This window comes from Taudactylus pleione, unplaced genomic scaffold (genome assembly GCF_031769625.1).
Source record: "Taudactylus pleione unplaced genomic scaffold, aTauple2 ptg000694l, whole genome shotgun sequence".
Lineage (NCBI taxonomy): Eukaryota > Metazoa > Chordata > Amphibia > Anura > Myobatrachidae > Taudactylus > Taudactylus pleione.
In genome coordinates, this window is record NW_028285096.1 from 180,452 (window position 1) to 207,046 (window position 26,595).

The 26,595-nt window shown below is 49.9% G+C and overlaps 1 protein-coding gene across 1 annotated transcript in view; it reads right to left on the reverse strand.

Moving 5' to 3' along the window:
* LOC148477745 (ficolin-1-A-like) overlaps window positions 1-26,595 on the reverse strand; it is a 120,656-nt gene that overhangs the window by 18,071 nt on the left and 75,990 nt on the right. Inside the window, exon 8 of the mRNA XM_088456260.1 lies at window positions 21,444-21,573. Within this exon, the coding sequence (XP_088312386.1) occupies window positions 21,444-21,573 (130 nt within the window). The remainder of the gene's footprint in view (window positions 1-21,443; window positions 21,574-26,595) is intronic.

Genomic DNA, 26,595 nt, shown 5'->3' on the forward strand with positions numbered 1-26,595 from the left:
ACCATTATACCGTCTGTGGTGCACAATGCTAACCATTACACCATCTGTGCTGCCCAATGCTAACCATTATACCCTCTGTGCAGCACAATGCTAACCATTACACCGTCTGTGCTGCCCAATGCTAACCACTACACCGTCTGTGCTGCCCAATGCTAACCATTACACCGTCTGTGCTGCACAGTGCTAACCATTATACCGTCTGTGCTGCCCAATGCTAACCACTACACCGTCTGTGCTGCCCAATGCTAACCATTACACCGTCTGTGCTGCACAATGCTAACCATTACACCGTCTGTGCTGCCTAATGCTAACCATTACACCGGCTGTGCTGCCCAATGCTAACCATTACACCGTCTGCGCTGCCCAGTGCTAACCATTACACCGTCTGTGCTGCCCAATGCTAACCATTACACCGGCTGTGCTGCCCAATGCTAACCATTACACCGTCTGTGCTGCCCAGTGCTAACCATTACACCGGCTGTGCTGCCCAATGCTAACCATTACACCGTCTGTGCTGCCCAATGCTAACCATTACACCCTCTGTGCTGCCCAATGCTAACCATTACACCCTCTGTGCTGCCCAATGATAAATATTATACCGTCTGTGCTGCCCAATGCTAACCACTATACCGTCTGTGCTGCCCAATGCTAACCATTACACCGTCTGTGCTGCCCAATGCTAACCATTACACCGTCTGTGCTGCACAATGCTAACCATTACACCGTCTGTGCTGCACAATGCTAACCATTACACCCTCTGTGCTGCCCAATGCTAACCATTACACCGTCTGTGCTGCACAATGCTAACCATTACACCCTCTGTGCTGCCCAATGCTAACCATTATACCGTCTGTGCTGCCCAATGCTAACCATTACACCGTCTGTGCTGCACAATGCTAATCATTACACCCTCTGTGCTGCACAATGCTAACCATTACACCGTCTGTGCTGCCCAATGCTAACCATTACACCGTCTGTGCTGCCCAATGCTAACCATTACACCGTCTGTGCTGCACAATGCTAACCATTACACCGTCTGTGCTGCCCAATGCTAACCATTACACCGTCTGTGCTGCCCAATGCTAACCATTACACCCTCTGTGCTGCCCAATGCTAACCATTACACCGTCTGTGCTGCACAATGCTAACCACTACACCGTCTGTGCTGCACAATGCTAACCATTACACCGTCTGTGCTGCACAATGCTAACCATTACACCGTCTGTGCTGCCCAATGCTAACCACTACACCGTCTGTGCTGCCCCAATGCTAACCACTACACCCTCTGTGCTGCCCAATGGTAACCACTACACCCTCTGTGCTGCCCAATGCTAACCATTACACCCTCTGTGCTGCCCAATGCTAACCACTACACCCACTGTGCTGCCCAATGTTAACCATTACACCGTCTGTGCTGCCCAATGCTAACCATTACACCGTCTGTGCTGCCCAATGCTAACCATTATACCGTCTGTGCTGCCCAGTGCTAACCATTACACCGTCTGTGCTGCCCAATGCTAACGACTACACCGTCTGTGCTGCCCAATGCTAACCATTACACCGTCTGTGCTGCACAATGCTAACCATTACACCCTCTGTGCTGCCGAATGCTAACCATTACACCGTCTGCGCTGCACAATGCTAACCATTACACCGTCTGCGCTGCCCAATGCTAACCATTACACCGTCTGCGCTGCCCAGTGCTAACCATTACACCGTCTGCGCTGCCCAGTGCTAACCATTACACCGTCTGCGCTGCCCAGTGCTAACCATTACACCGTCTGTGCTGCCCAATGCTAACCATTACACCGGCTGTGCTGCCCAATGCTAACCATTACACCGGCTGTGCTGCCCAGTGCTAACCATTACACCGTCTGTGCTGCCCAGTGCTAACCATTACACCGTCTGTGCTGCCCAATGCTAACCATTACACCCTCTGTGCTGCCCAATGCTAACCATTACACCCTCTGTGCTGCCCAATGCTAAATATTATACCGTCTGTGCTGCCCAATGCTAACCACTACACCGTCTGTGCTGCCCAATGCTAACCATTACACCGTCTGTGCTGCCCAATGCTAACCATTACACCGTCTGTGCTGCACAATGCTAACCATTACACCGTCTGTGCTGCACAATGCTAACCATTACACCCTCTGTGCTGCCCAATGCTAACCATTACACCGTCTGTGCTGCACAATGCTAACCATTACACCCTCTGTGCTGCCCAATGCTAACCATTACACCGTCTGTGCTGCCCAATGCTAACCATTACACCGTCTGTGCTGCACAATGCTAATCATTACACCCTCTGTGCTGCACAATGCTAACCATTACACCCTCTGTGCTGCCCAATGCTAACCATTACACCGTCTGTGCTGCACAATGCTAACCATTACACCGTCTGTGCTGCCCAATGCTAACCATTACACCGTCTGTGCTGCCCAATGCTAACCATTACACCCTCTGTGCTGCCCAATGCTAACCATTACACCCTCTGTGCTGCCCAATGCTAACCATTACACCGTCTGTGCTGCACAATGCTAACCACTACACCGTCTGTGCTGCACAATGCTAACCATTACACCGTCTGTGCTGCACAATGCTAACCATTACACCGTCTGTGCTGCCCAATGCTAACCACTACACCGTCTGTGCTGCCCCAATGCTAACCACTACACCCTCTGTGCTGCCCAATGGTAACCACTACACCCTCTGTGCTGCCCAATGCTAACCATTACACCCTCTGTGCTGCCCAATGCTAACCACTACACCCTCTGTGCTGCCCAATGTTAACCATTACACCGTCTGTGCTGCCCAATGCTAACCATTACACCCTCTGTACTGCCCAATGCTAACCATTATACGTCTGTGCTGCCCAATGCTAATCATTATACCCTCTGTGCTGCCCAATGCTAACCACTACACCCTCTGTGCTGCCCAATGCTAACCATTATACCGTCTGTGCTGCACAATGCTAACCATTATACCGTCTGTGCTGCCCAATGCTAACCACTACACCGTCAGTGCTGCCCAATGCTAACCATTACACCACTGCCCAATGCTAACCATTACACCCTCTGTGCTGCACAATGCTAACCACTACACCGTCTGTGCTGCCCAATGCTAACCATTACACCGCCTGTGCTGCCCAATGCTAACCATTACACGTCTGTGCTGCACAATGCTAACCATTATACCGTCTGTGCTGCCCAATGCTAACCATTACACCGTCTGTGCTGCCCAACGCTAACCATTACACCGTCTGTGCTGCCCAATGCTAACCATTACACCCTCTGTGCTGCCCAATGCTAACCATTACACCCCCTGTGCTGCCCAATGCTAACCATTACACCGTCTGTGCTGCACAATGCTAACCATTACACCACTGCCCAATGCTAACCATTACACCCTCTGTGCTGCCCAATGCTAACCATTACACCCTCTGTGCTGCCCAATGCTAAATATTATACCGTTTGTGCTGCCCAATGCTAACCACTACACCGTCTGTGCTGCCCAATGCTAACCATTACACCGTCTGTGCTGCCCAATGCTAACCATTACACCGTCTGTGCTGCACAATGCTAACCATTACACCCTCTGTGCTGCACAATGCTAACCACTACACCCTCTGTGCTGCCCAATGCTAACCATTATACCGTCTGTGCTGCCCAATGCTAACCATTACACCGTCTGTGCTGCACAATGCTAACCATTACACCGTCTGTGCATCACAATGATAACCATTACACCGTCTGTGCTGCCCAATGCTAACCATTACACCGTCTGTGCTGCCCAATGCTAACCATTACACCCTCTGTGCTGCCCAATGCTAACCATTACACCCTCTGTGCTGCCCAATGCTAACCACTACACCGTCTGTGCTGCACAATGCTAACCACTACACCGTCTTTGCTGCACAATGCTAACCATTACACCGTCTGTGCTGCACAATGCTAACCATTACACCGTCTGTGCTGCCCAATGCTAACCACTACACCGTCTGAGCTGCCCCAATGCTAACCACTACACCCTCTGTGCTGCCCAATGGTAACCACTACACCCTCTGTGCTGCCCAATGCTAACCATTACACCCTCTGTGCTGCCCAATGCTAACCACTACACCCTCTGTGCTGCCCAATGTTAACCATTACACCGTCTGTGCTGCCCAATGCTAACCATTATACCGTCTGTGCTGCCCAATGCTAACCACTACACCCTCTGTGCTGCCCAATGCTAACCATTATACCGTCTGTGCTGCACAATGCTAACCATTATACCGTCTGTGCTGCCCAATGCTAACCACTACACCCTCTGTGCTGCCCAATGCTAATCATTATACCGTCTGTGCTGCCCAATGCTAATCATTATACCCTCTGTGCTGCCCAATGCTAACCACTACACCCTCTGTGCTGCCCAATGCTAACCATTATACCGTCTGTGCTGCACAATGCTAACCATTATACCGTCTGTGCTGCCCAATGCTAACCATTACACCCTCTGTACTGCCCAATGCTAATCATTATACCGTCTGTGCTGCCCAATGCTAATCATTATACCCTCTGTGCTGCCCAATGCTAACCACTACACCCTCTGTGCTGCCCAATGCTAACCATTATACCGTCTGTGCTGCACAATGCTAACCATTATACCGTCTGTGCTGCCCAATGCTAACCACTACACCCTCTGTGCTGCCCAATGCTAACCACTACACCGTCTGTGCTGCCCAATGCTAACCATTACACCCTCTGTGCTGCCCAATGCTAACCACTGCACCGTCAGTGCTGCCCAATGCTAACCATTACACCACTGCCCAATGCTAACCATTACACCATCTGTGCTGCCCAATGCTAACCACTACACCGTCTGTGCTGCCCAATGCTAACCATTACACCGCCTGTGCTGCCCAATGCTAACCATTACACGTCTGTGCTGCACAATGCTAACCATTATACCGTCTGTGCTGCCCAATGCTAACCATTAGACCGTCTGTGCTGCCCAACGCTAACCATTACACCGTCTGTGCTGCCCAATGCTAACCATTACACCCTCTGTGCTGCCCAATGCTAACCATTACACCCCCTGTGCTGCCCAATGCTAACCATTACACCATCTGTGCTGCACAATGCTAACCATTATACCCTCTGTGCTGCCCAATGCTAACCATTACACCGTCTGTGCTGCACAATGCTAACCATTATACCGTCTGTGCTGCCCAATGCTAACCACTACACCCTCTGTGTTGCCCAATGATAACCACTACACCGTCTGTGCTGCCCAATGCTAACCATTACACCCTCTGTGCTGCACAATGCTAACCACTACACCCTCTGTGCTGCCCAATGCTAACCACTACACCCTCTGTGCTGCCCAATGCTAACCACTACACCGTCTGTGCTGCCCAATGCTAACCATTACACCGTCGGTGCTGCCCAATGCTAACCAGTACACCGTCTGTGCTGCCCAATGCTAACCACTACACCGTCTGTGCTGCCCAATGCTAACCATTACACCGTCTGTGCTGCCCAATGTTAACCACTACACCGTCTGTGCTGCCCAATGCTAACCATTACACCGTCTGTGCTGCACAGTGCTAACCATTATACCGTCTGTGCTGCACAATGCTAACCATTACACCCTCTGTGCTGCACAATGCTAACCATTACACCCTCTGTGCTGCACAATGCTAACCATTACACCATCTGTGCTGCACAATGCTAACCATTACATCACTGCCCAATGCTAACCATTATACCCTCTGTGCTGCCCAATGCTAACCATTACACCCTCTGTGCTGCACAATGCTAACCACTACACCCTCTGTGCTGCCCAATGCTAACCACTACACCCTCTGTGCTGCCCAATGCTAACCACTACACCGTCTGTGCTGCCCAATGCTAACCATTACACCGTCGGTGCTGCACAATGCTAACCATTACACCGTCTGTGCTGCCCAATGCTAACCACTACACCGTCTGTGCTGCCCAATGCTAACCATTACACCGTCTGTGCTGCCCAATGTTAACCACTACACCGTCTGTGCTGCCCAATGCTAACCATTACACCGTCTGTGCTGCACAGTGCTAACCATTATACCGTCTGTGCTGCACAATGCTAACCATTATACCGTCTGTGCTGCACAATGCTAACCATTACACCCTCTGTGCTGCACAATGCTAACCATTACACCCTCTGTGCTGCACAATGCTAACCATTACACCCTCTGTGCTGCACAATGCTAACCATTACACCGTCTGTGCTGCACAATGCTAACCATTACACCGTCTGTGCTGCCCAATGCTAACCATTACACCCTCTGTGCTGCCCAATGCTAACCATTACACCGTCTGTGCTGCCCAATGCTAACCATTACACCCTCTGTACTGCCCAATGCTAACCATTATACCGTCTGTGCTGCCCAATGCTAACCATTATACCCTCTGTGCTGCCCAATGCTAACCACTACACCCTCTGTGCTGCCCAATGCTAACCATTACACCGTCTGTGCTGCCCAATGCTAACCATTACACCGTCTGTGCTGCCCAATGCTAACCATTACACCCTCTGTGCTGCCCAATGCTAACCATTATACCCTCTGTGCTGCCCAATGCTAACCACTACACCGTCTGTGCTGCCCAATGCTAACCATTACACCGTCTGTGCTGCCCAATGCTAACCATTACACCCTCTGTGCTGCCCAGTGCTAACCATTATACCCTCTGTGCTGCCCAATGCTAACCACTACACCGTCTGTGCTGCCCAATGCTAACCATTACACCGTCTGTGCTGCCCAATGCTAACCATTACACCGTCTGTGCTGCCCAATGCTAACCATTACACCGTCTGTGCTGCCCAATGCTAACCATTACACCGTCTGTGCTGCCCAATGCTAATCATTACACCGTCTGTGCTGCACAATGCTAACCATTACACCGTCTGTGCTGCACAGTGCTAACCATTACACCGTCTGTGCTGCCCAGTGCTAACCATTACACCGTCTGTGCTGCCCAATGCTAACCACTACACCGTCTGTGCTGCCCAATGCTAACCACTACACCGTCTGTGCTGCCCAATGCTAACCATTATACCGTCTGTGCTGCCCAATGCTAATCATTATACCCTCTGTGCTGTCCAATGCTAACCACTACACCCTCTGTGCTGCCCAATGCTAACCATTATACCGTCTGTGCTGCACAATGCTAACCATTATACCGTCTGTGCTGCCCAATGCTAACCACTACACCCTCTGTGCTGCCCAATGCTAACCACTACACCGTCTGTGCTGCCCAATGCTAACCATTACACCCTTTGTGCTGCCCAATGCTAACCACTGCACCGTCAGTGCTGCCTAATGCTAACCATTACACCACTGCCCAATGCTAACCATTACACCCTCTGTGCTGCCCAATGCTAACCACTACACCGTCTGTGCTGCCCAATGCTAACCATTACACCGTCTGTGCTGCCCAATGTTAACCACTACACCGTCTGTGCTGCCCAATGCTAACCATTACACCCTCTGTGCTGCCCAATGCTAACCACTGCACCGTCTGTGCTGCCCAATGTTAACCACTACATCGTCTGTGCTGCCCAATGCTAACCATTACACCGTCTGTGCTGCCCAATGCTAATCATTACACCGTCTGTGCTGCACAATGCTAACCATTACACCCTCTGTGCTGCACAATGCTAACCATTACACCCTCTGTGCTGCACAATGCTAACCATTACACCGTCTGTGCTGCCCAATGCTAATCATTACACCGTCTGTGCTGCACAATGCTAACCATTACACCGTCTGTGCTGCACAGTGCTAACCATTACACAGTCTGTGCTGCCCAGTGCTAACCATTATACCCTCTGTGCTGCCCAATGCTAACCACTACACCCTCTGTGCTGCCCAATGCTAACCATTACACCATCTGTGCTGCACAATGCTAACCATTACACCGTCTGTGCTGCCCAATGCTAACCACTACACCGTCTGTGCTGCCCAATGCTAACCATTACACCCTCTGTGCTGCCCAATGCTAACCATTATACCCTCTGTGCTGCACAATGCTAACCATTACACCATCTGTGCTGCACAATGCTAACCATTACACCGTCTGTGCTGCCCAATGCTAACCACTACACCGTCTGTGCTGCCCAATGCTAACCATTACACCCTCTGTGCTGCCCAATGCTAACCATTACACCCTCTGTGCTGCACAATGCTAACCATTACACCCTCTGTGCTGCCCAATGCTAACCACTACACCGTCTGTGCTGCCCAATGCTAACCATTACACCCTCTGTGCTGCCCAATGCTAACCATTATACCCTCTGTGCTGCCCAATGCTAACCATTACACCGTCTGTGCTGCACAATGCTAAGCATTACACCGTCTGTGCTGCCCAATGCTAATCATTATACCGTCTGTGCTGCCCAGTGCTAACCATTACACCGTCTGTGCTGCCCAATGCTAACCACTACACCCTCTGTGCTGCCCAATGCTAACCATTATACCCTCTGTGCTGCCCAGTGCTAACCATTATACCGTCTGTGCTGCCCAGTGCTAACCATTACACCCTCTGTGCTGCACAGTGCTAACCATTATACCGTCTGTGCTGCCCAATGCTAACCATTACACCCTCTGTGCTGCCCAATGCTAACCATTATACCCTCTGTGCTGCCCAATGCTAACCACTACACCGTCTGTGCTGCCCAATGCTAACCATTACACCGTCTGTGCTGCCCAATGCTAACCATTACACCCTCTGTGCTGCCCAATGCTAACCACTACACCGTCTGTGCTGCCCAATGCTAACCATTACACCGTCTGTGCTGCCCAATGCTAACCATTACACCGTCTGTGCTGCCCAATGCTAACCATTACACCGTCTGTGCTGCCCAATGCTAACCATTACACCGTCTGTGCTGCACAATGCTAACCATTACACCGTCTGTGCTGCCCAATGCTAACCATTACACCGTCTGTGCTGCCCAATGCTAATCATTACACCGTCTGCGCTGCCCAGTGCTAACCATTACACCGTCTGCGCTGCCCAGTGCTAACCATTACACCGTCTGTGCTGCCCAATGCTAACCATTACACCGGCTGTGCTGCCCAATGCTAACCATTACACCGGCTGTGCTGCCCAGTGCTAACCATTACACCGTCTGTGCTGCCCAGTGCTAACCATTACACTGTCTGTGCTGCCCAATGCTAACCATTACACCCTCTGTGCTGCCCAATGCTAACCATTACACCCTCTGTGCTGCCCAATGCTAAATATTATACCGTCTGTGCTGCCCAATGCTAACCACTACACCGTCTGTGCTGCCCAATGCTAACCATTACACCGTCTGTGCTGCCCAATGCTAACCATTACACCGTCTGTGCTGCACAATGCTAACCATTACACCGTCTGTGCTGCACAATGCTAACCATTACACCCTCTGTGCTGCCCAATGCTAACCATTACACCGTCTGTGCTGCACAATGCTAACCATTACACCCTCTGTGCTGCCCAATGCTAACCATTACACCGTCTGTGCTGCCCAATGCTAACCATTACACCGTCTGTGCTGCACAATGCTAATCATTACACCCTCTGTGCTGCACAATGCTAACCATTACACCCTCTGTGCTGCCCAATGCTAACCATTACACCGTCTGTGCTGCACAATGCTAACCATTACACCGTCTGTGCTGCCCAATGCTAACCATTACACCGTCTGTGCTGCCCAATGCTAACCATTACACCCTCTGTGCTGCCCAATGCTAACCATTACACCCTCTGTGCTGCCCAATGCTAACCATTACACCGTCTGTGCTGCACAATGCTAACCACTACACCGTCTGTGCTGCACAATGCTAACCATTACACCGTCTGTGCTGCACAATGCTAACCATTACACCGTCTGTGCTGCCCAATGCTAACCACTACACCGTCTGTGCTGCCCCAATGCTAACCACTACACCCTCTGTGCTGCCCAATGGTAACCACTACACCCTCTGTGCTGCCCAATGCTAACCATTACACCCTCTGTGCTGCCCAATGCTAACCACTACACCCTCTGTGCTGCCCAATGTTAACCATTACACCGTCTGTGCTGCCCAATGCTAACCATTACACCCTCTGTACTGCCCAATGCTAACCATTATACGTCTGTGCTGCCCAATGCTAATCATTATACCCTCTGTGCTGCCCAATGCTAACCACTACACCCTCTGTGCTGCCCAATGCTAACCATTATACCGTCTGTGCTGCACAATGCTAACCATTATACCGTCTGTGCTGCCCAATGCTAACCACTACACCGTCAGTGCTGCCCAATGCTAACCATTACACCACTGCCCAATGCTAACCATTACACCCTCTGTGCTGCACAATGCTAACCACTACACCGTCTGTGCTGCCCAATGCTAACCATTACACCGCCTGTGCTGCCCAATGCTAACCATTACACGTCTGTGCTGCACAATGCTAACCATTATACCGTCTGTGCTGCCCAATGCTAACCATTACACCGTCTGTGCTGCCCAACGCTAACCATTACACCGTCTGTGCTGCCCAATGCTAACCATTACACCCTCTGTGCTGCCCAATGCTAACCATTACACCCCCTGTGCTGCCCAATGCTAACCATTACACCGTCTGTGCTGCACAATGCTAACCATTACACCACTGCCCAATGCTAACCATTACACCCTCTGTGCTGCCCAATGCTAACCATTACACCCTCTGTGCTGCCCAATGCTAAATATTATACCGTCTGTGCTGCCCAATGCTAACCACTACACCGTCTGTGCTGCCCAATGCTAACCATTACACCGTCTGTGCTGCCCAATGCTAACCATTACACCGTCTGTGCTGCACAATGCTAACCATTACACCCTCTGTGCTGCACAATGCTAACCACTACAGCCTCTGTGCTGCCCAATGCTAACCATTATACCGTCTGTGCTGCCCAATGCTAACCATTACACCGTCTGTGCTGCACAATGCTAACCATTACACCGTCTGTGCATCACAATGATAACCATTACACCGTCTGTGCTGCCCAATGCTAACCATTACACCGTCTGTGCTGCCCAATGCTAACCATTACACCCTCTGTGCTGCCCAATGCTAACCATTACACCCTCTGTGCTGCCCAATGCTAACCACTACACCGTCTGTGCTGCACAATGCTAACCACTACACCGTCTTTGCTGCACAATGCTAACCATTACACCGTCTGTGCTGCACAATGCTAACCATTACACCGTCTGTGCTGCCCAATGCTAACCACTACACCGTCTGAGCTGCCCCAATGCTAACCACTACACCCTCTGTGCTGCCCAATGGTAACCACTACACCCTCTGTGCTGCCCAATGCTAACCATTACACCCTCTGTGCTGCCCAATGCTAACCACTACACCCTCTGTGCTGCCCAATGTTAACCATTACACCGTCTGTGCTGCCCAATGCTAACCATTATACCGTCTGTGCTGCCCAATGCTAACCACTACACCCTCTGTGCTGCCCAATGCTAACCATTATACCCTCTGTGCTGCACAATGCTAACCATTATACCGTCTGTGCTGCCCAATGCTAACCACTACACCCTCTGTGCTGCCCAATGCTAATCATTATACCGTCTGTGCTGCCCAATGCTAATCATTATACCCTCTGTGCTGCCCAATGCTAACCACTACACCCTCTGTGCTGCCCAATGCTAACCATTATACCGTCTGTGCTGCACAATGCTAACCATTATACCGTCTGTGCTGCCCAATGCTAACCATTACACCCTCTGTACTGCCCAATGCTAATCATTATACCGTCTGTGCTGCCCAATGCTAATCATTATACCCTCTGTGCTGCCCAATGCTAACCACTACACCCTCTGTGCTGCCCAATGCTAACCATTATACCGTCTGTGCTGCACAATGCTAACCATTATACCGTCTGTGCTGCCCAATGCTAACCACTACACCCTCTGTGCTGCCCAATGCTAACCACTACACCGTCTGTGCTGCCCAATGCTAACCATTACACCCTCTGTGCTGCCCAATGCTAACCACTGCACCGTCAGTGCTGCCCAATGCTAACCATTACACCACTGCCCAATGCTAACCATTACACCATCTGTGCTGCCCAATGCTAACCACTACACCGTCTGTGCTGCCCAATGCTAACCATTACACCGCCTGTGCTGCCCAATGCTAACCATTACACGTCTGTGCTGCACAATGCTAACCATTATACCGTCTGTGCTGCCCAATGCTAACCATTAGACCGTCTGTGCTGCCCAACGCTAACCATTACACCGTCTGTGCTGCCCAATGCTAACCATTACACCCTCTGTGCTGCCCAATGCTAACCATTACACCCCCTGTGCTGCCCAATGCTAACCATTACACCATCTGTGCTGCACAATGCTAACCATTATACCCTCTGTGCTGCCCAATGCTAACCATTACACCGTCTGTGCTGCACAATGCTAACCATTATACCGTCTGTGCTGCCCAATGCTAACCACTACACCCTCTGTGTTGCCCAATGCTAACCACTACACCGTCTGTGCTGCCCAATGCTAACCATTACACCCTCTGTGCTGCACAATGCTAACCACTACACCCTCTGTGCTGCCCAATGCTAACCACTACACCCTCTGTGCTGCCCAATGCTAACCACTACACCGTCTGTGCTGCCCAATGCTAACCATTACACCGTCGGTGCTGCCCAATGCTAACCATTACACCGTCTGTGCTGCCCAATGCTAACCACTACACCGTCTGTGCTGCCCAATGCTAACCATTACACCGTCTGTGCTGCCCAATGTTAACCACTACACCGTCTGTGCTGCCCAATGCTAACCATTACACCGTCTGTGCTGCACAGTGCTAACCATTATACCGTCTGTGCTGCACAATGCTAACCATTATACCGTCTGTGCTGCACAATGCTAACCATTACACCCTCTGTGCTGCACAATGCTAACCATTACACCCTCTGTGCTGCACAATGCTAACCATTACACCATCTGTGCTGCACAATGCTAACCATTACATCACTGCCCAATGCTAACCATTATACCCTCTGTGTTGCCCAATGCTAACCATTACACCCTCTGTGCTGCACAATGCTAACCACTACACCCTCTGTGCTGCCCAATGCTAACCACTACACCCTCTGTGCTGCCCAATGCTAACCACTACACCGTCTGTGCTGCCCAATGCTAACCATTACACCGTCGGTGCTGCACAATGCTAACCACTACACCGTCTGTGCTGCCCAATGCTAACCACTACACCGTCTGTGCTGCCCAATGCTAACCATTACACCGTCTGTGCTGCCCAATGTTAACCACTACACCGTCTGTGCTGCCCAATGCTAACCATTACACCGTCTGTGCTGCACAGTGCTAACCATTATACCGTCTGTGCTGCACAGTGCTAACCATTATACCGTCTGTGCTGCACAATGCTAACCATTACACCCTCTGTGCTGCACAATGCTAACCATTACACCCTCTGTGCTGCACAATGCTAACCATTATACCCTCTGTGCTGCACAATGCTAACCATTACACCGTCTGTGCTGCACAATGCTAACCATTACACCGTCTGTGCTGCCCAATGCTAACCATTACACCCTCTGTGCTGCCCAATGCTAACCATTACACCGTCTGTGCTGCCCAATGCTAACCATTACACCCTCTGTACTGCCCAATGCTAACCATTATACCGTCTGTGCTGCCCAATGCTAACCATTATACCCTCTGTGCTGCCCAATGCTAACCACTACACCCTCTGTGCTGCCCAATGCTAACCATTACACCGTCTGTGCTGCCCAATGCTAACCACTGCACCGTCAGTGCTGCCTAATGCTAACCATTACACCACTGCCCAATGCTAACCATTACACCCTCTGTGCTGCCCAATGCTAACCACTACACCGTCTGTGCTGCCCAATGCTAACCATTACACCGTCTGTGCTGCCCAATGTTAACCACTACACCGTCTGTGCTGCCCAATGCTAACCATTACACCCTCTGTGCTGCCCAATGCTAACCACTGCACCGTCTGTGCTGCCCAATGTTAACCACTACATCGTCTGTGCTGCCCAATGCTAACCATTACACCGTCTGTGCTGCCCAATGCTAATCATTACACCGTCTGTGCTGCACAATGCTAACCATTACACCCTCTGTGCTGCACAATGCTAACCATTACACCCTCTGTGCTGCACAATGCTAACCATTACACCGTCTGTGCTGCACAATGCTAACCATTACACCGTCTGTGCTGCACAGTGCTAACCATTACACCCTCTGTGCAGCACAGTGCTAACCATTACACCCTCTGTGCTGCACAATGCTAACCATTACACCCTCTGTGCTGCACAATGCTAACCATTACACCGTCTGTGCTGCACAATGCTAACCATTACACCGTCTGTGCTGCACAGTGCTAACCATTACACCGTCTGTGCTGCACAATGCTAACCATTACACCCTCTGTGCAGCACAATGCTAACCATTACACCCTCTGTGCTGCACAATGCTAACCATTACACCGTCTGTGCTGCACAATGCTAACCATTACACCGTCTGTGCTGCACAATGCTAACCATTACACCGTCTGTGCTGCCCAATGCTAACCATTACACCCTCTGTGCTGCCCAATGCTAACCACTACACCGTCTGTGCTGCCCAATGCTAACCATTACACCGTCTGTGCTGCCCAATGCTAACCATTACACAGTCTGTGCTGCCCAATGCTAACCATTACACCGTCTGTGCTGCACAATGCTAACCATTACACCGTCTGTGCTGCCCAATGCTAACCATTACACCGTCTGTGCTGCCCAATGCTAATCATTACACCGTCTGTGCTGCACAATGCTAACCATTACACCGTCTGTGCTGCACAGTGCTAACCATTACACCGTCTGTGCTGCACAGTGCTAACCACTACACCGTCTGTGCTGCCCAATGCTAACCACTACACCCTCTGTGCTGCCCAATGCTAACCATTATACCCTCTGTGCTGCCCAATGCTAACCACTACACCCTCTGTGCTGCCCAATGCTAACCATTACACCATCTGTGCTGCACAATGCTAACCATTACACCGTCTGTGCTGCCCAATGCTAACCACTACACCGTCTGTGCTGCCCAATGCTAACCATTACACCCTCTGTGCTGCACAATGCTAACCATTATACCCTCTGTGCTGCACAATGCTAACCATTACACCATCTGTGCTGCACAATGCTAACCATTACACCGTCTGTGCTGCCCAATGCTAACCACTACACCGTCTGTGCTGCCCAATGCTAACCATTACACCCTCTGTGCTGCCCAATGCTAACCATTACACCCTCTGTGCTGCACAATGCTAACCATTACACCCTCTGTGCTGCCCAATGCTAACCACTACACCGTCTGTGCTGCCCAATGCTAACCATTACACCCTCTGTGCTGCCCAATGCTAACCATTATACCCTCTGTGCTGCCCAATGCTAACCATTACACCGTCTGTGCTGCACAATGCTAACCATTACACCGTCTGTGCTGCACAATGCTAACCATTACACCGTCTGTGCTGCCCAGTGCTAACCATTACACCGTCTGTGCTGCCCAGTGCTAACCATTACACCCTCTGTGCTGCCCAATGCTAATCATTATACCCTCTGTGCTGCCCAATGCTAACCATTACACCGTCTGTGCTGCACAATGCTAAGCATTACACCGTCTGTGCTGCCCAATGCTAATCATTATACCGTCTGTGCTGCCCAGTGCTAACCATTACACCGTCTGTGCTGCCCAATGCTAACCACTACACCGTCTGTGCTGCCCAATGCTAACCATTACACCCTCTGTGCTGCCCAATGCTAACCATTATACCCTCTGTGCTGCCCAGTGCTAACCATTATACCGTCTGTGCTGCCCAGTGCTAACCATTACACCCTCTGTGCTGCACAGTGCTAACCATTATACCGTCTGTGCTGCCCAATGCTAACCATTACACCCTCTGTGCTGCCCAATGCTAACCATTATACCCTCTGTGCTGCCCAATGCTAACCACTACACCGTCTGTGCTGCCCAATGCTAACCATTACAACGTCTGTGCTGCCCAATGCTAACCATTACACCCTCTGTGCTGCCCAATGCTAACCACTACACCGTCTGTGCTGTCCAATGCTAACCATTACACCGTCTGTGCTGCCCAATGCTAACCATTACACCGTCTGTGCTGCCCAATGCTAACCATTACACCGTCTGTGCTGCCCAATGCTAACCATTACACCGTCTGTGCTGCACAATGCTAACCATTACACCGTCTGTGCTGCCCAATGCTAATCATTACACCGTCTGTGCTGCCAATGCTAACCATTATACCCTCTGTGCTGCCCAATGCTAACCATTACACCGTCTGTGCTGCCCAATGCTAACCATTACACCCTCTGTGCTGCCCAATGCTAACCATTATACCCTCTGTGCTGCCCAATGCTAACCACTACACCGTCTGTGCTGCCCAATGCTAACCATTACACCGTCTGTGCTGCCCAATGCTAACCATTACACCCTCTGTGCTGCCCAATGCTAACCACTACACCGTCTGTGCTGCCCAATGCTAACCATTACACCGTCTGTGCTGCCCAATGCTAACCATTACACCGTCTGTGCTGCCCAATGCTAACCATTACACCGTCTGTGCTGCCCAATGCTAACCATTACACCGTCTGTGCTGCACAATGCTAACCATTACACCGTCTGTGCTGCCCAATGCTAATCATTACACCGTCTGTGCTGCACAATGCTAACCATTACACCGTCTGTGCTGCACAGTGCTAACCATTACACAGTCTGTGCTGCCCAGTGCTAACCATTACACCGTCTGTGCTGCACAATGCTAACCACTACATCGTCTGTGCTGCCCAATGCTAACCACTACACCCTCTGTGCTGCCCAATGCTAACCATTATACCCTCTGTGCTGCCCAATGCTAACCACTACACCTTCTGTGCTGCCCAATGCTAACCATTACACCATCTGTGCTGCACAATGCTAACCATTACACCGTCTGTGCTGCCCAATGCTAACCACTACACCGTCTGTGCTGCCCAATGCTAACCATTACACCCTCTGTGCTGCCCAATGCTAACCATTATACCCTCTGTGCTGCACAATGCTAACCACTACACCCTCTGTGCTGCCCAATGCTAACCATTACACCATCTGTGCTGCACAATGCTAACCATTACACCGTCTGTGCTGCCCAATGCTAACCACTACACCGTCTGTGCTGCCCAATGCTAACCATTACACCCTCTGTGCTGCCCAATGCTAACCATTATACCCTCTGTGCTGCACAATGCTAACCATTACACCGTCTGTGCTGCCCAATGCTAACCACTACACCGTCTGTGCTGCCCAATGCTAACCATTACACCCTCTGTGCTGCCCAATGCTAACCATTATACCCTCTGTGCTGCCCAATGCTAACCATTATACCGTCTGTGCTGCACAATGCTAACCATTACACCGTCTGTGCTGCACAATGCTAACCATTACACCGTCTGTGCTGCCCAGTGCTAACCATTATACCGTCTGTGCTGCCCAATGCTAACCATTACACCCTCTGTGCTGCCCAATGCTAATCATTATACCCTCTGTGCTGCCCAATGCTAACCATTATACCGTCTGTGCTGCACAATGCTAAGCATTACACCGTCTGTGCTGCCCAATGCTAATCATTATACCGTCTGTGCTGCCCAGTGCTAACCATTACACCGTCTGTGCTGCCCAATGCTAACCACTACACCGTCTGTGCTGCCCAATGCTAACCATTATACCCTCTGTGCTGCACAATGCTAACCATTACACCGTCTGTGCTGCCCAATGCTAACCACTACACCGTCTGTGCTGCCCAATGCTAACCATTACACCCTCTGTGCTGCCCAATGCTAACCATTATACCCTCTGTGCTGCCCAATGCTAACCATTATACCGTCTGTGCTGCACAATGCTAACCATTACACCGTCTGTGCTGCACAATGCTAACCATTACACCGTCTGTGCTGCCCAGTGCTAACCATTATACCGTCTGTGCTGCCCAATGCTAACCATTACACCCTCTGTGCTGCCCAATGCTAATCATTATACCCTCTGTGCTGCCCAATGCTAACCATTATACCGTCTGTGCTGCACAATGCTAAGCATTACACCGTCTGTGCTGCCCAATGCTAATCATTATACCGTCTGTGCTGCCCAGTGCTAACCATTACACCGTCTGTGCTGCCCAATGCTAACCACTACACCGTCTGTGCTGCCCAATGCTAACCATTACACCCTCTGTGCTGCCCAATGCTAACCATTATACCCTCTGTGCTGCCCAGTGCTAACCATTATACCGTCTGTGCTGCCCAGTGCTAACCATTACACCCTCTGTGCTGCACAGTGCTAACCATTATACCGTCTGTGCTGCCCAATGCTAACCATTATACCCTCTGTGCTGCCCAATGCTAACCACTACACCGTCTGTGCTGCCCAATGCTAACCATTACACCGTCTGTGCTGCCCAATGCTAACCATTACACCCTCTGTGCTGCCCAATGCTAACCACTACACCGTCTGTGCTGCCCAATGCTAACCATTACACCGTCTGTGCTGCCCAATGCTAACCATTACACCGTCTGTGCTGCCCAATGCTAACCATTACACCGTCTGTGCTGCCCAATGCTAACCATTACACCGTCTGTGCTGCACAATGCTAACCATTACACCGTCTGTGCTGCCCAATGCTAACCATTACACCGTCTGTGCTGCCCAATGCTAATCATTACACTGTCTGTGCTGCACAATGCTAACCATTACACCGTCTGTGCTGCACAGTGCTAACCATTACACAGTCTGTGCTGCCCAGTGCTAACCATTACACCGTCTGTGCTGCACAATGCTAACCACTACACCGTCTGTGCTGCCCAATGCTAACCACTACACCCTCTGTGCTGCCCAATGCTAACCATTATACCCTCTGTGCTGCCCAATGCTAACCACTACACCCTCTGTGCTGCCCAATGCTAACCATTACACCATCTGTGCTGCACAATGCTAACCATTACACCGTCTGTGCTGCCCAATGCTAACCACTACACCGTCTGTGCTGCCCAATGCTAACCATTACACCCTCTGTGCTGCCCAATGCTAACCATTATACCCTCTGTGCTGCCCAATGCTAACCATTATACCGTCTGTGCTGCACAATGCTAACCATTACACCGTCTGTGCTGCACAATGCTAACCATTACACCGTCTGTGCTGCCCAGTGCTAACCATTATACCGTCTGTGCTGCCCAATGCTAACCATTACACCCTCTGTGCTGCCCAATGCTAATCATTATACCCTCTGTGCTGCCCAATGCTAACCATTATACCGTCTGTGCTGCACAATGCTAAGCATTACACCGTCTGTGCTGCCCAATGCTAATCATTATACCGTCTGTGCTGCCCAGTGCTAACCATTACACCGTCTGTGCTGCCCAATGCTAACCACTACACCGTCTGTGCTGCCCAATGCTAACCATTACACCCTCTGTGCTGCCCAATGCTAACCATTATACCCTCTGTGCTGCCCAGTGCTAACCATTATGCCGTCTGTGCTGCCCAGTGCTAACCATTACACCCTCTGTGCTGCACAATGCTAACCATTATACCGTCTGTGCTGACCAATGCTAACCATTACACCGTCTGTGCTGCACAATGCTAACCATTACACCGTCTGTGCTGCCCAATGCTAACCATTACACCATCTGTGCTGCCCAATGCTAACCATTACACCCTCTGTGCTGCCCAATGCTAACCATTACACCGTCTGTGCTGCCCAATGCTAACCATTACACCGTCTGTGCTGCACAATGCTAACTATTACACCGTCTGTGCTGCCCAATGCTAACCATTACACCACTGCCCAATGCTAACCATTACACCGTCTGTGCTGCACAATGCTAACCATTACACCGTCTGTGCTGCCCAATGCTAACCATTACACCCTCTGTGCTGCCCAATGCTAACCATTACACCGTCTGTGCTGCACAATGCTAACCATTATACCATCTGTGCTGCACAATGCTAACCATTATACCGCCTGTGCTGCCCAATGCTAACCATTACACCACTGCCCAATGCTAACCATTACACCGTCTGTGCTGCACAATGCTAACCATTACACCGTCTGTGCTGCCCAATGCTAACCATTACACCCTCTGTGCTGCCCAATGCTAACCATTACACCCTCTGTGCTGCCCAATGCTAACCATTACACCGTCTGTGCTGCACAATGCTAACCATTATACCATCTGTGCTGCACAATGCTAACCATTATACCGCCTGTGCTGCCCAATGCTAACCATTACACCACTGCCCAATGCTAACCATTACACCGTCTGTGCTGCACAATGCTAACCATTACACCGTCTGTGCTGCACAACCTTCACTCTACGACTATAACCTTTATCTAGGGATAACCATTTTCCCAGCTTCATGCGGCCTCAGGAGCCATACTCAGGGGTGTATCTAGGGATTCAAGTGCCCCTGGCAATGTAATGCACTGGTGCCCCCCTCCCCCCCATACAGTGCCCCCAGTAGTAGTCCCCCTATGTTGCATTGCCCCTAGTAGCCCCCCTATACAGTGCCCCCAGTAGTAGTCCCCCCTATACAGTGCTCCCAGTTGCAGCCACCCCCCCTAAAGTGCCCCCAGTAGCAGCCCCCCTATACAGTACCCCCAGTAGCAGGCACCCCCCCATAAAGTGCCCCCTGTAGCAGCCCCCCTATACAGTACCCCCAGTAGCAGGCACCCCCCCATAAAGTTCTCCCAGAAGCGAGCACTCCCTATACAGTGCCTCCCCCCTGCTGTGCCAGGCTTACACACACACACAGAAGAAAAGAAAAACACAACTTACCTGATCCCCACTCCTGACGCGACCGCCGGTGTCTGCTCCGAGTCCCGGCTCTTCCCTTGCACTATGGGAGAGACGTCATGATGTCTCTCCCATCACCCGCTGCGGGGGGAGACGGAAGAAGGAGCTCATGAGTGAGCTCCAGCCGACTCCCTCCATGGATGAAGCAGCAGCCAATGAGAGTCTGTCTGTCTGGTGGCTGTTTGTAGACTGTGTAGGGCAGACCGCTACTCACTGCGGTCTGCCCTACACTTGTGGGGCCCGGGGACTAGCGGGGGTAGTCCACCCCTTGGCTGCTGGTGGCACTGCCGGACGACGCCCCCCCCTTTGGTCGGCGCCCCTGGCGAGTGCCATCCTGGCCAATGAGTAGATACGCCCCTGGCCTTACTGTATATGCTGTGAGTGACTACAGCGACTACTGCAATACAAGGACAGATAAGAAACAACACTTTGCTCTTTACTTCCATGTCAGGTTCACTATAGGATCCAGACTACGTCTGACTTACCAGAGGATGTGAGGCGACGAAGGTTCTCATTTCCAAGCCAAAATTCACCCAGCTGGCTGCCAAACCCATTCTGGTAGCTTGTCCAGTCACGGTCAAAATTCTCTGAGCCGTCCCTGCGCCTCTGGAACACCTGAGAGCGCAGAGATCAGAGTGATTAGCTAATCTTGGGCATTGTCCCCTTTCAGCTGGGTGACAAACGCGCCCATTTTATTTATGTATATAAAGGTTTGGCAGTACTGTGATTTGCACATTATAAAGGTTTAGCAGTACTGTGATTTGCACATTATAAAGGTTTAGCAGTACTGTGATTTGCACATTATAAAGGTTTGGCAGTACTGTGATTTGCACATTATAAAGGTTTGGCAGTACTGTGATTTGCACATTATAAAGGTTTGGCAGTACTGTGATTTGCACATTATAAAGGTTTGGCAGTACTGTGATTTGCACATTATAAAGGTTTAGCAGTACTGTGATTTGCACATTATAAAGGTTTGGCAGTACTGTGATTTGCACATTATAAAGGTTTGGCAGTACTGTGATTTGCACATTATAAAGGTTTGGCAGTACTGTGATTTGCACATTATAAAGGTTTGGCAGTACTGTGATTTGCACATTATAAAGGTTTGGCAGTACTGTGATTTGCACATTATAAAGGTTTGGCAGTACTGTGATTTGCACATTATAAAGGTTTAGCAGTACTGTGATTTGCACATTATAAAGGTTTAGCAGTACTGTGATTTGCACATTATAAAGGTTTGGCAGTACTGTGATTTGCACATTATAAAGGTTTGGCAGTACTGTGATTTGCACATTATAAAGGTTTGGCAGTACTGTGATTTGCACATTATAAAGGTTTGGCAGTACTGTGATTTGCACATTATAAACGTTTGGCAGTACTGTGATTTGCACATTATAAAGGTTTGGCAGTACTGTGATTTGCACATTATAAAGGTTTGGCAGTACTGTGATTTGCACATTATAAAGGTTTGGCAGTACTGTGATTTGCACATTATAAAGGTTTGGCAGTACTGTGATTTGCACATTATAAAGGTTTGGCAGTACTGTGATTTGCACATTATAAAGGTTTAGCAGTACTGTGATTTGCACATTATAAAGGTTTAGCAGTACTGTGATTTGCACATTATAAAGGTTTGGCAGTACTGTGATTTGCACATTATAAAGGTTTGGCAGTACTGTGATTTGCACATTATAAAGGTTTAGCAGTACTGTGATTTGCACATTATAAAGGTTTGGCAGTACTGTGATTTGCACATTATAAAGGTTTGGCAGTACTGTGATTTGCACATTATAAAGGTTTGGCAGTACTGTGATTTGCACATTATAAAGGTTTGGCAGTACTGTGATTTGCACATTATAAAGGTTTGGCAGTACTGTGATTTGCACATTATAAAGGTTTGGCAGTACTGTGATTTGCACATTATAAAGGTTTAGCAGTACTGTGATTTGCACATTATAAAGGTTTAGCAGTACTGTGATTTGCACATTATAAAGGTTTGGCAGTACTGTGATTTGCACATTATAAAGGTTTGGCAGTACTGTGATTTGCACATTATAAAGGTTTGGCAGTACTGTGATTTGCACATTATAAAGGTTTGGCAGTACTGTGATTTGCACATTATAAAGGTTTGGCAGTACTGTGATTTGCACATTATAAAGGTTTAGCAGTACTGTGATTTGCACATTATAAAGGTTTGGCAGTACTGTGATTTGCACATTATAAAGGTTTGGCAGTACTGTGATTTGCACATTATAAAGGTTTGGCAGTACTGTGATTTGCACATTATAAAGGTTTGGCAGTACTGTGATTTGCACATTATAAAGGTTTGGCAGTACTGTGATTTGCACATTATAAAGGTTTGGCAGTACTGTGATTTGCACATTATAAAGGTTCCTCAGTACTGTGATTTGCACATTATAAAGGTTTGGCAGTACTGTGATTTGCACATTATAAAGGTTTAGCAGTACTGTGATTTGCACATTATAAAGGTTTGGCAGTACTGTGATTTGCACATTATAAAGGTTTAGCAGTACTGTGATTTGCACATTATAAAGGTTTGGCAGTACTGTGATTTGCACATAGATTTTGTAGCAATTTTAATTAGTTCAAGGATTTTGATCAAATCAGTTATTTATATGATCCTGTAAAAAAAGCATAATTACTATAAGGTAGAACCACATCTGCATCTTGTCTCTCAATTGGGTGTTACCTGCTGCGAGTTGCAATGCGGGACGCAGTTGCAATACCGGCATGCAAGATGTTGGCACTTAGAATGCCGGCGCCGGAATCTCAACACCAGTCAGAATCCCAGCGCCGGCATCCTCGACCATCGACATCCCCACGGTACTAGGGGGAGGGTTAGGTTTAGGCACCAGGGGGCAGAGGGTTAGGGTTAGGCACTAGTGGGAGGGTTAGGCACCAGGGGGGGAGGGTTAGGCACTATTGGGAGGGTTCGGTTTATGCACCAGTGGGGGAGGATTATGGTTAGGCACTAGGGGGAGGGTTAAGTTTAGGCACCAGGGAGGAGGGTTAGGGTTAGGCACTAGGGGGGGTTAGGGTTAGGCACTAGGGGGGGGGTTACGGTTAGGCACCAGGGGGGAGGGTTAGGGCTAGGCACTAGGGGGGGGGGGGGGTTAGGCACCACCAGGGGGGGAGGGTTAGGCACTAGGGGAAGGGTTAGGGTTAGGCACTAAGGGGAAGGTTAGCACTAGGGGGAGTGTTAGGGTTAGGCACTAGGGGAAGGGTTATGGTTAGGCACCAGGGGAAGGGTTATGGTTAGGCACCAGGGGAGGGGTTAGGGTTAGGCACCAGGGGAAGGGTTAGGGTTAGGCACCAGGGGGAGGGTTAGGGTTAGGCACCAGGGGAAGGGTTAGGGTTAGGCACCAGGGGAAGGGTTAGGGTTAGGCACTAGGGGGAGGGTTATGGTTAGGCACCAGGGGAAGGGTTAGGCTCTAAGGGGGGAGGGTTAGGCACTAAGGGGGGAGGGTTAGGTACTAAGGGGGAAGGGTTAGGCTCTAAGGGGGAGGGTTAGGCTCTAAGGGGGGAGGGTTAGGCTCTAAGGGGGGAGGGTTAGGCTCTAAGGGGGGAGGGTTAGGCTCTAAGGGGGGAGGGTTAGGTACTAAGGGGGGAGGGTTAGTCTCTAAGGTGGAGGGTTAGGCTCTAAGGGGGAAGTGTTAGGCTCTAAGGGGGGAGGGTTAGGCTCTAAGGGGGAGGGTTAGGCTCTAAGGGGGGAGGGTTAGGCTCTAAGGGGGGAGGGTTAGGCTCTAAGGGGGGAGGGTTAGGGTAGGGAGAGGGGGAAGGTTAGGGTACTGACTTACAGGTATCGGTATCCTTACCCTGTAGGGATGTTGGTGTTGGAATTCTGACCACCAGGATTCCGAACGCTGGCATCCTGTACCCATCACGCTAGAAGTCAAATGATCCACACAGACACAAGCAGACACTTTACATACCAGAGACGTCTTATATTGTATCGTCAATATGGTGAATAAGAGTTGAATCAACATAAACATTAATCAATTCATGAAAGACATGAACGTCTGTTTTTGTGTTTTCCTAACAACATATAGTATATGCTGCAGAGTGTATTGAGGATCCTGATCCAATCTACCCGACGACTTGGTACATCTAACATGGATCACAGAGTCTAACGGACTCCCCTGTTTTTACCAAGAACCAATACAAGGACTTTTCTGCTGGAAGCCTGCAGGCGGTGGCCTTTCAAGTTAGTGGAGGGTGAGACCAGTGAGAGAAGGGTGGTAAAGAAGGTCCGTGGATGGACTAGTGAGGCGTAAGGCACTAGACAGGAGGCACAGCAAATGGAGTCAAAACAGGAGACACTGGATCATTGGAAGTAAGGCAGAAATGCTGAGGTCTTACATAGAGGAAAATGGAGATTACGTAAGGTAGAATTTACCAGTGAGGCATGAGGCACCTCAGAGACAAACTAATTATGGAACACCTTGGACACGCTGGAGATACCGGAACACCAGGGACAATCTGGAGACACCGGAACACCAGGGACAATCTGGAGACCCTGGAACACCAGGGACAATCTGGAGACACTGGAACACCAAGAACAATCTGGAGACACCAGAACACCAGGGACAATCTGGAAACACTGGAACACCAGGAACAATCTGGAGACACTGGAACACCAGGGACAATCTGGAGACACTGGAACACCAGGGACAATCTGAAGATACCAGAACACCAGGGACAATCTGGAGACACTGTAACACCAGGGACAATCTGGAGATACCGGAACACCAGGGACAATCTGGAGACACCGGAACACCAGGGACAATCTGGAGACACCGGAACACCAGGGACAATCTGGAGATACCGGAACACCAGGGACAATCTGGAGACACCGGAACACCAGGGACAATCTGGAGACACCGGAACACCAGGGACAATCTGGAGACACCGGAACACCAGGGACAATCTGGAGACACTGGAACACCAGGGACAATCTGAAGATACCAGAACACCAAGGACAATCTGGAGACACTGGAACACCACTAGCTGTGAATCTGAATCCACAGATCATAAGAAATACTTCTGGCAACAAGAACTTAGAACTAGGGGGTTTAAATAGGGCATCTGAACCTATGGAGCCCTGTGATTGGTCCAGTCACAAAGGAGAGAGGCCAGTGTGGCATATCCAATTCCAGTAATATGGTGGTCCGCATGCACTAATTCGTAAGTGGTCCGATGGCAGAAGAGGTCGCGGCACCACATCAGAGCCACCAAATTAAAAATGCATTGAGCCCTTGCACTGATACTTTGAACAAGACACCCACTGTTACCATCTTTTACCATCTCCAGACCAGCATATTTTATTGGAGGATATTTGCCATCCCAGATCCGCCATCTTACTGCACCGCTACGGCCGGCAGGATCCATACGGCACCTCATAGACTGAGTAATAACTCTCATACTTTGCTGGACTTATACTGGAAGATTATTCTTTTGTTTACTATGTCCAGTGAGGTGCTATTGCGCATGGGTCAGCTGTATTTTAACATTGGATGGCCATCGCTTCCACACCATTCGATGGCAGATACCATTGGAAAGCCACCATCGAATGGTGAAACCACTACCATATACAGGAAAACATTGATGATAGTG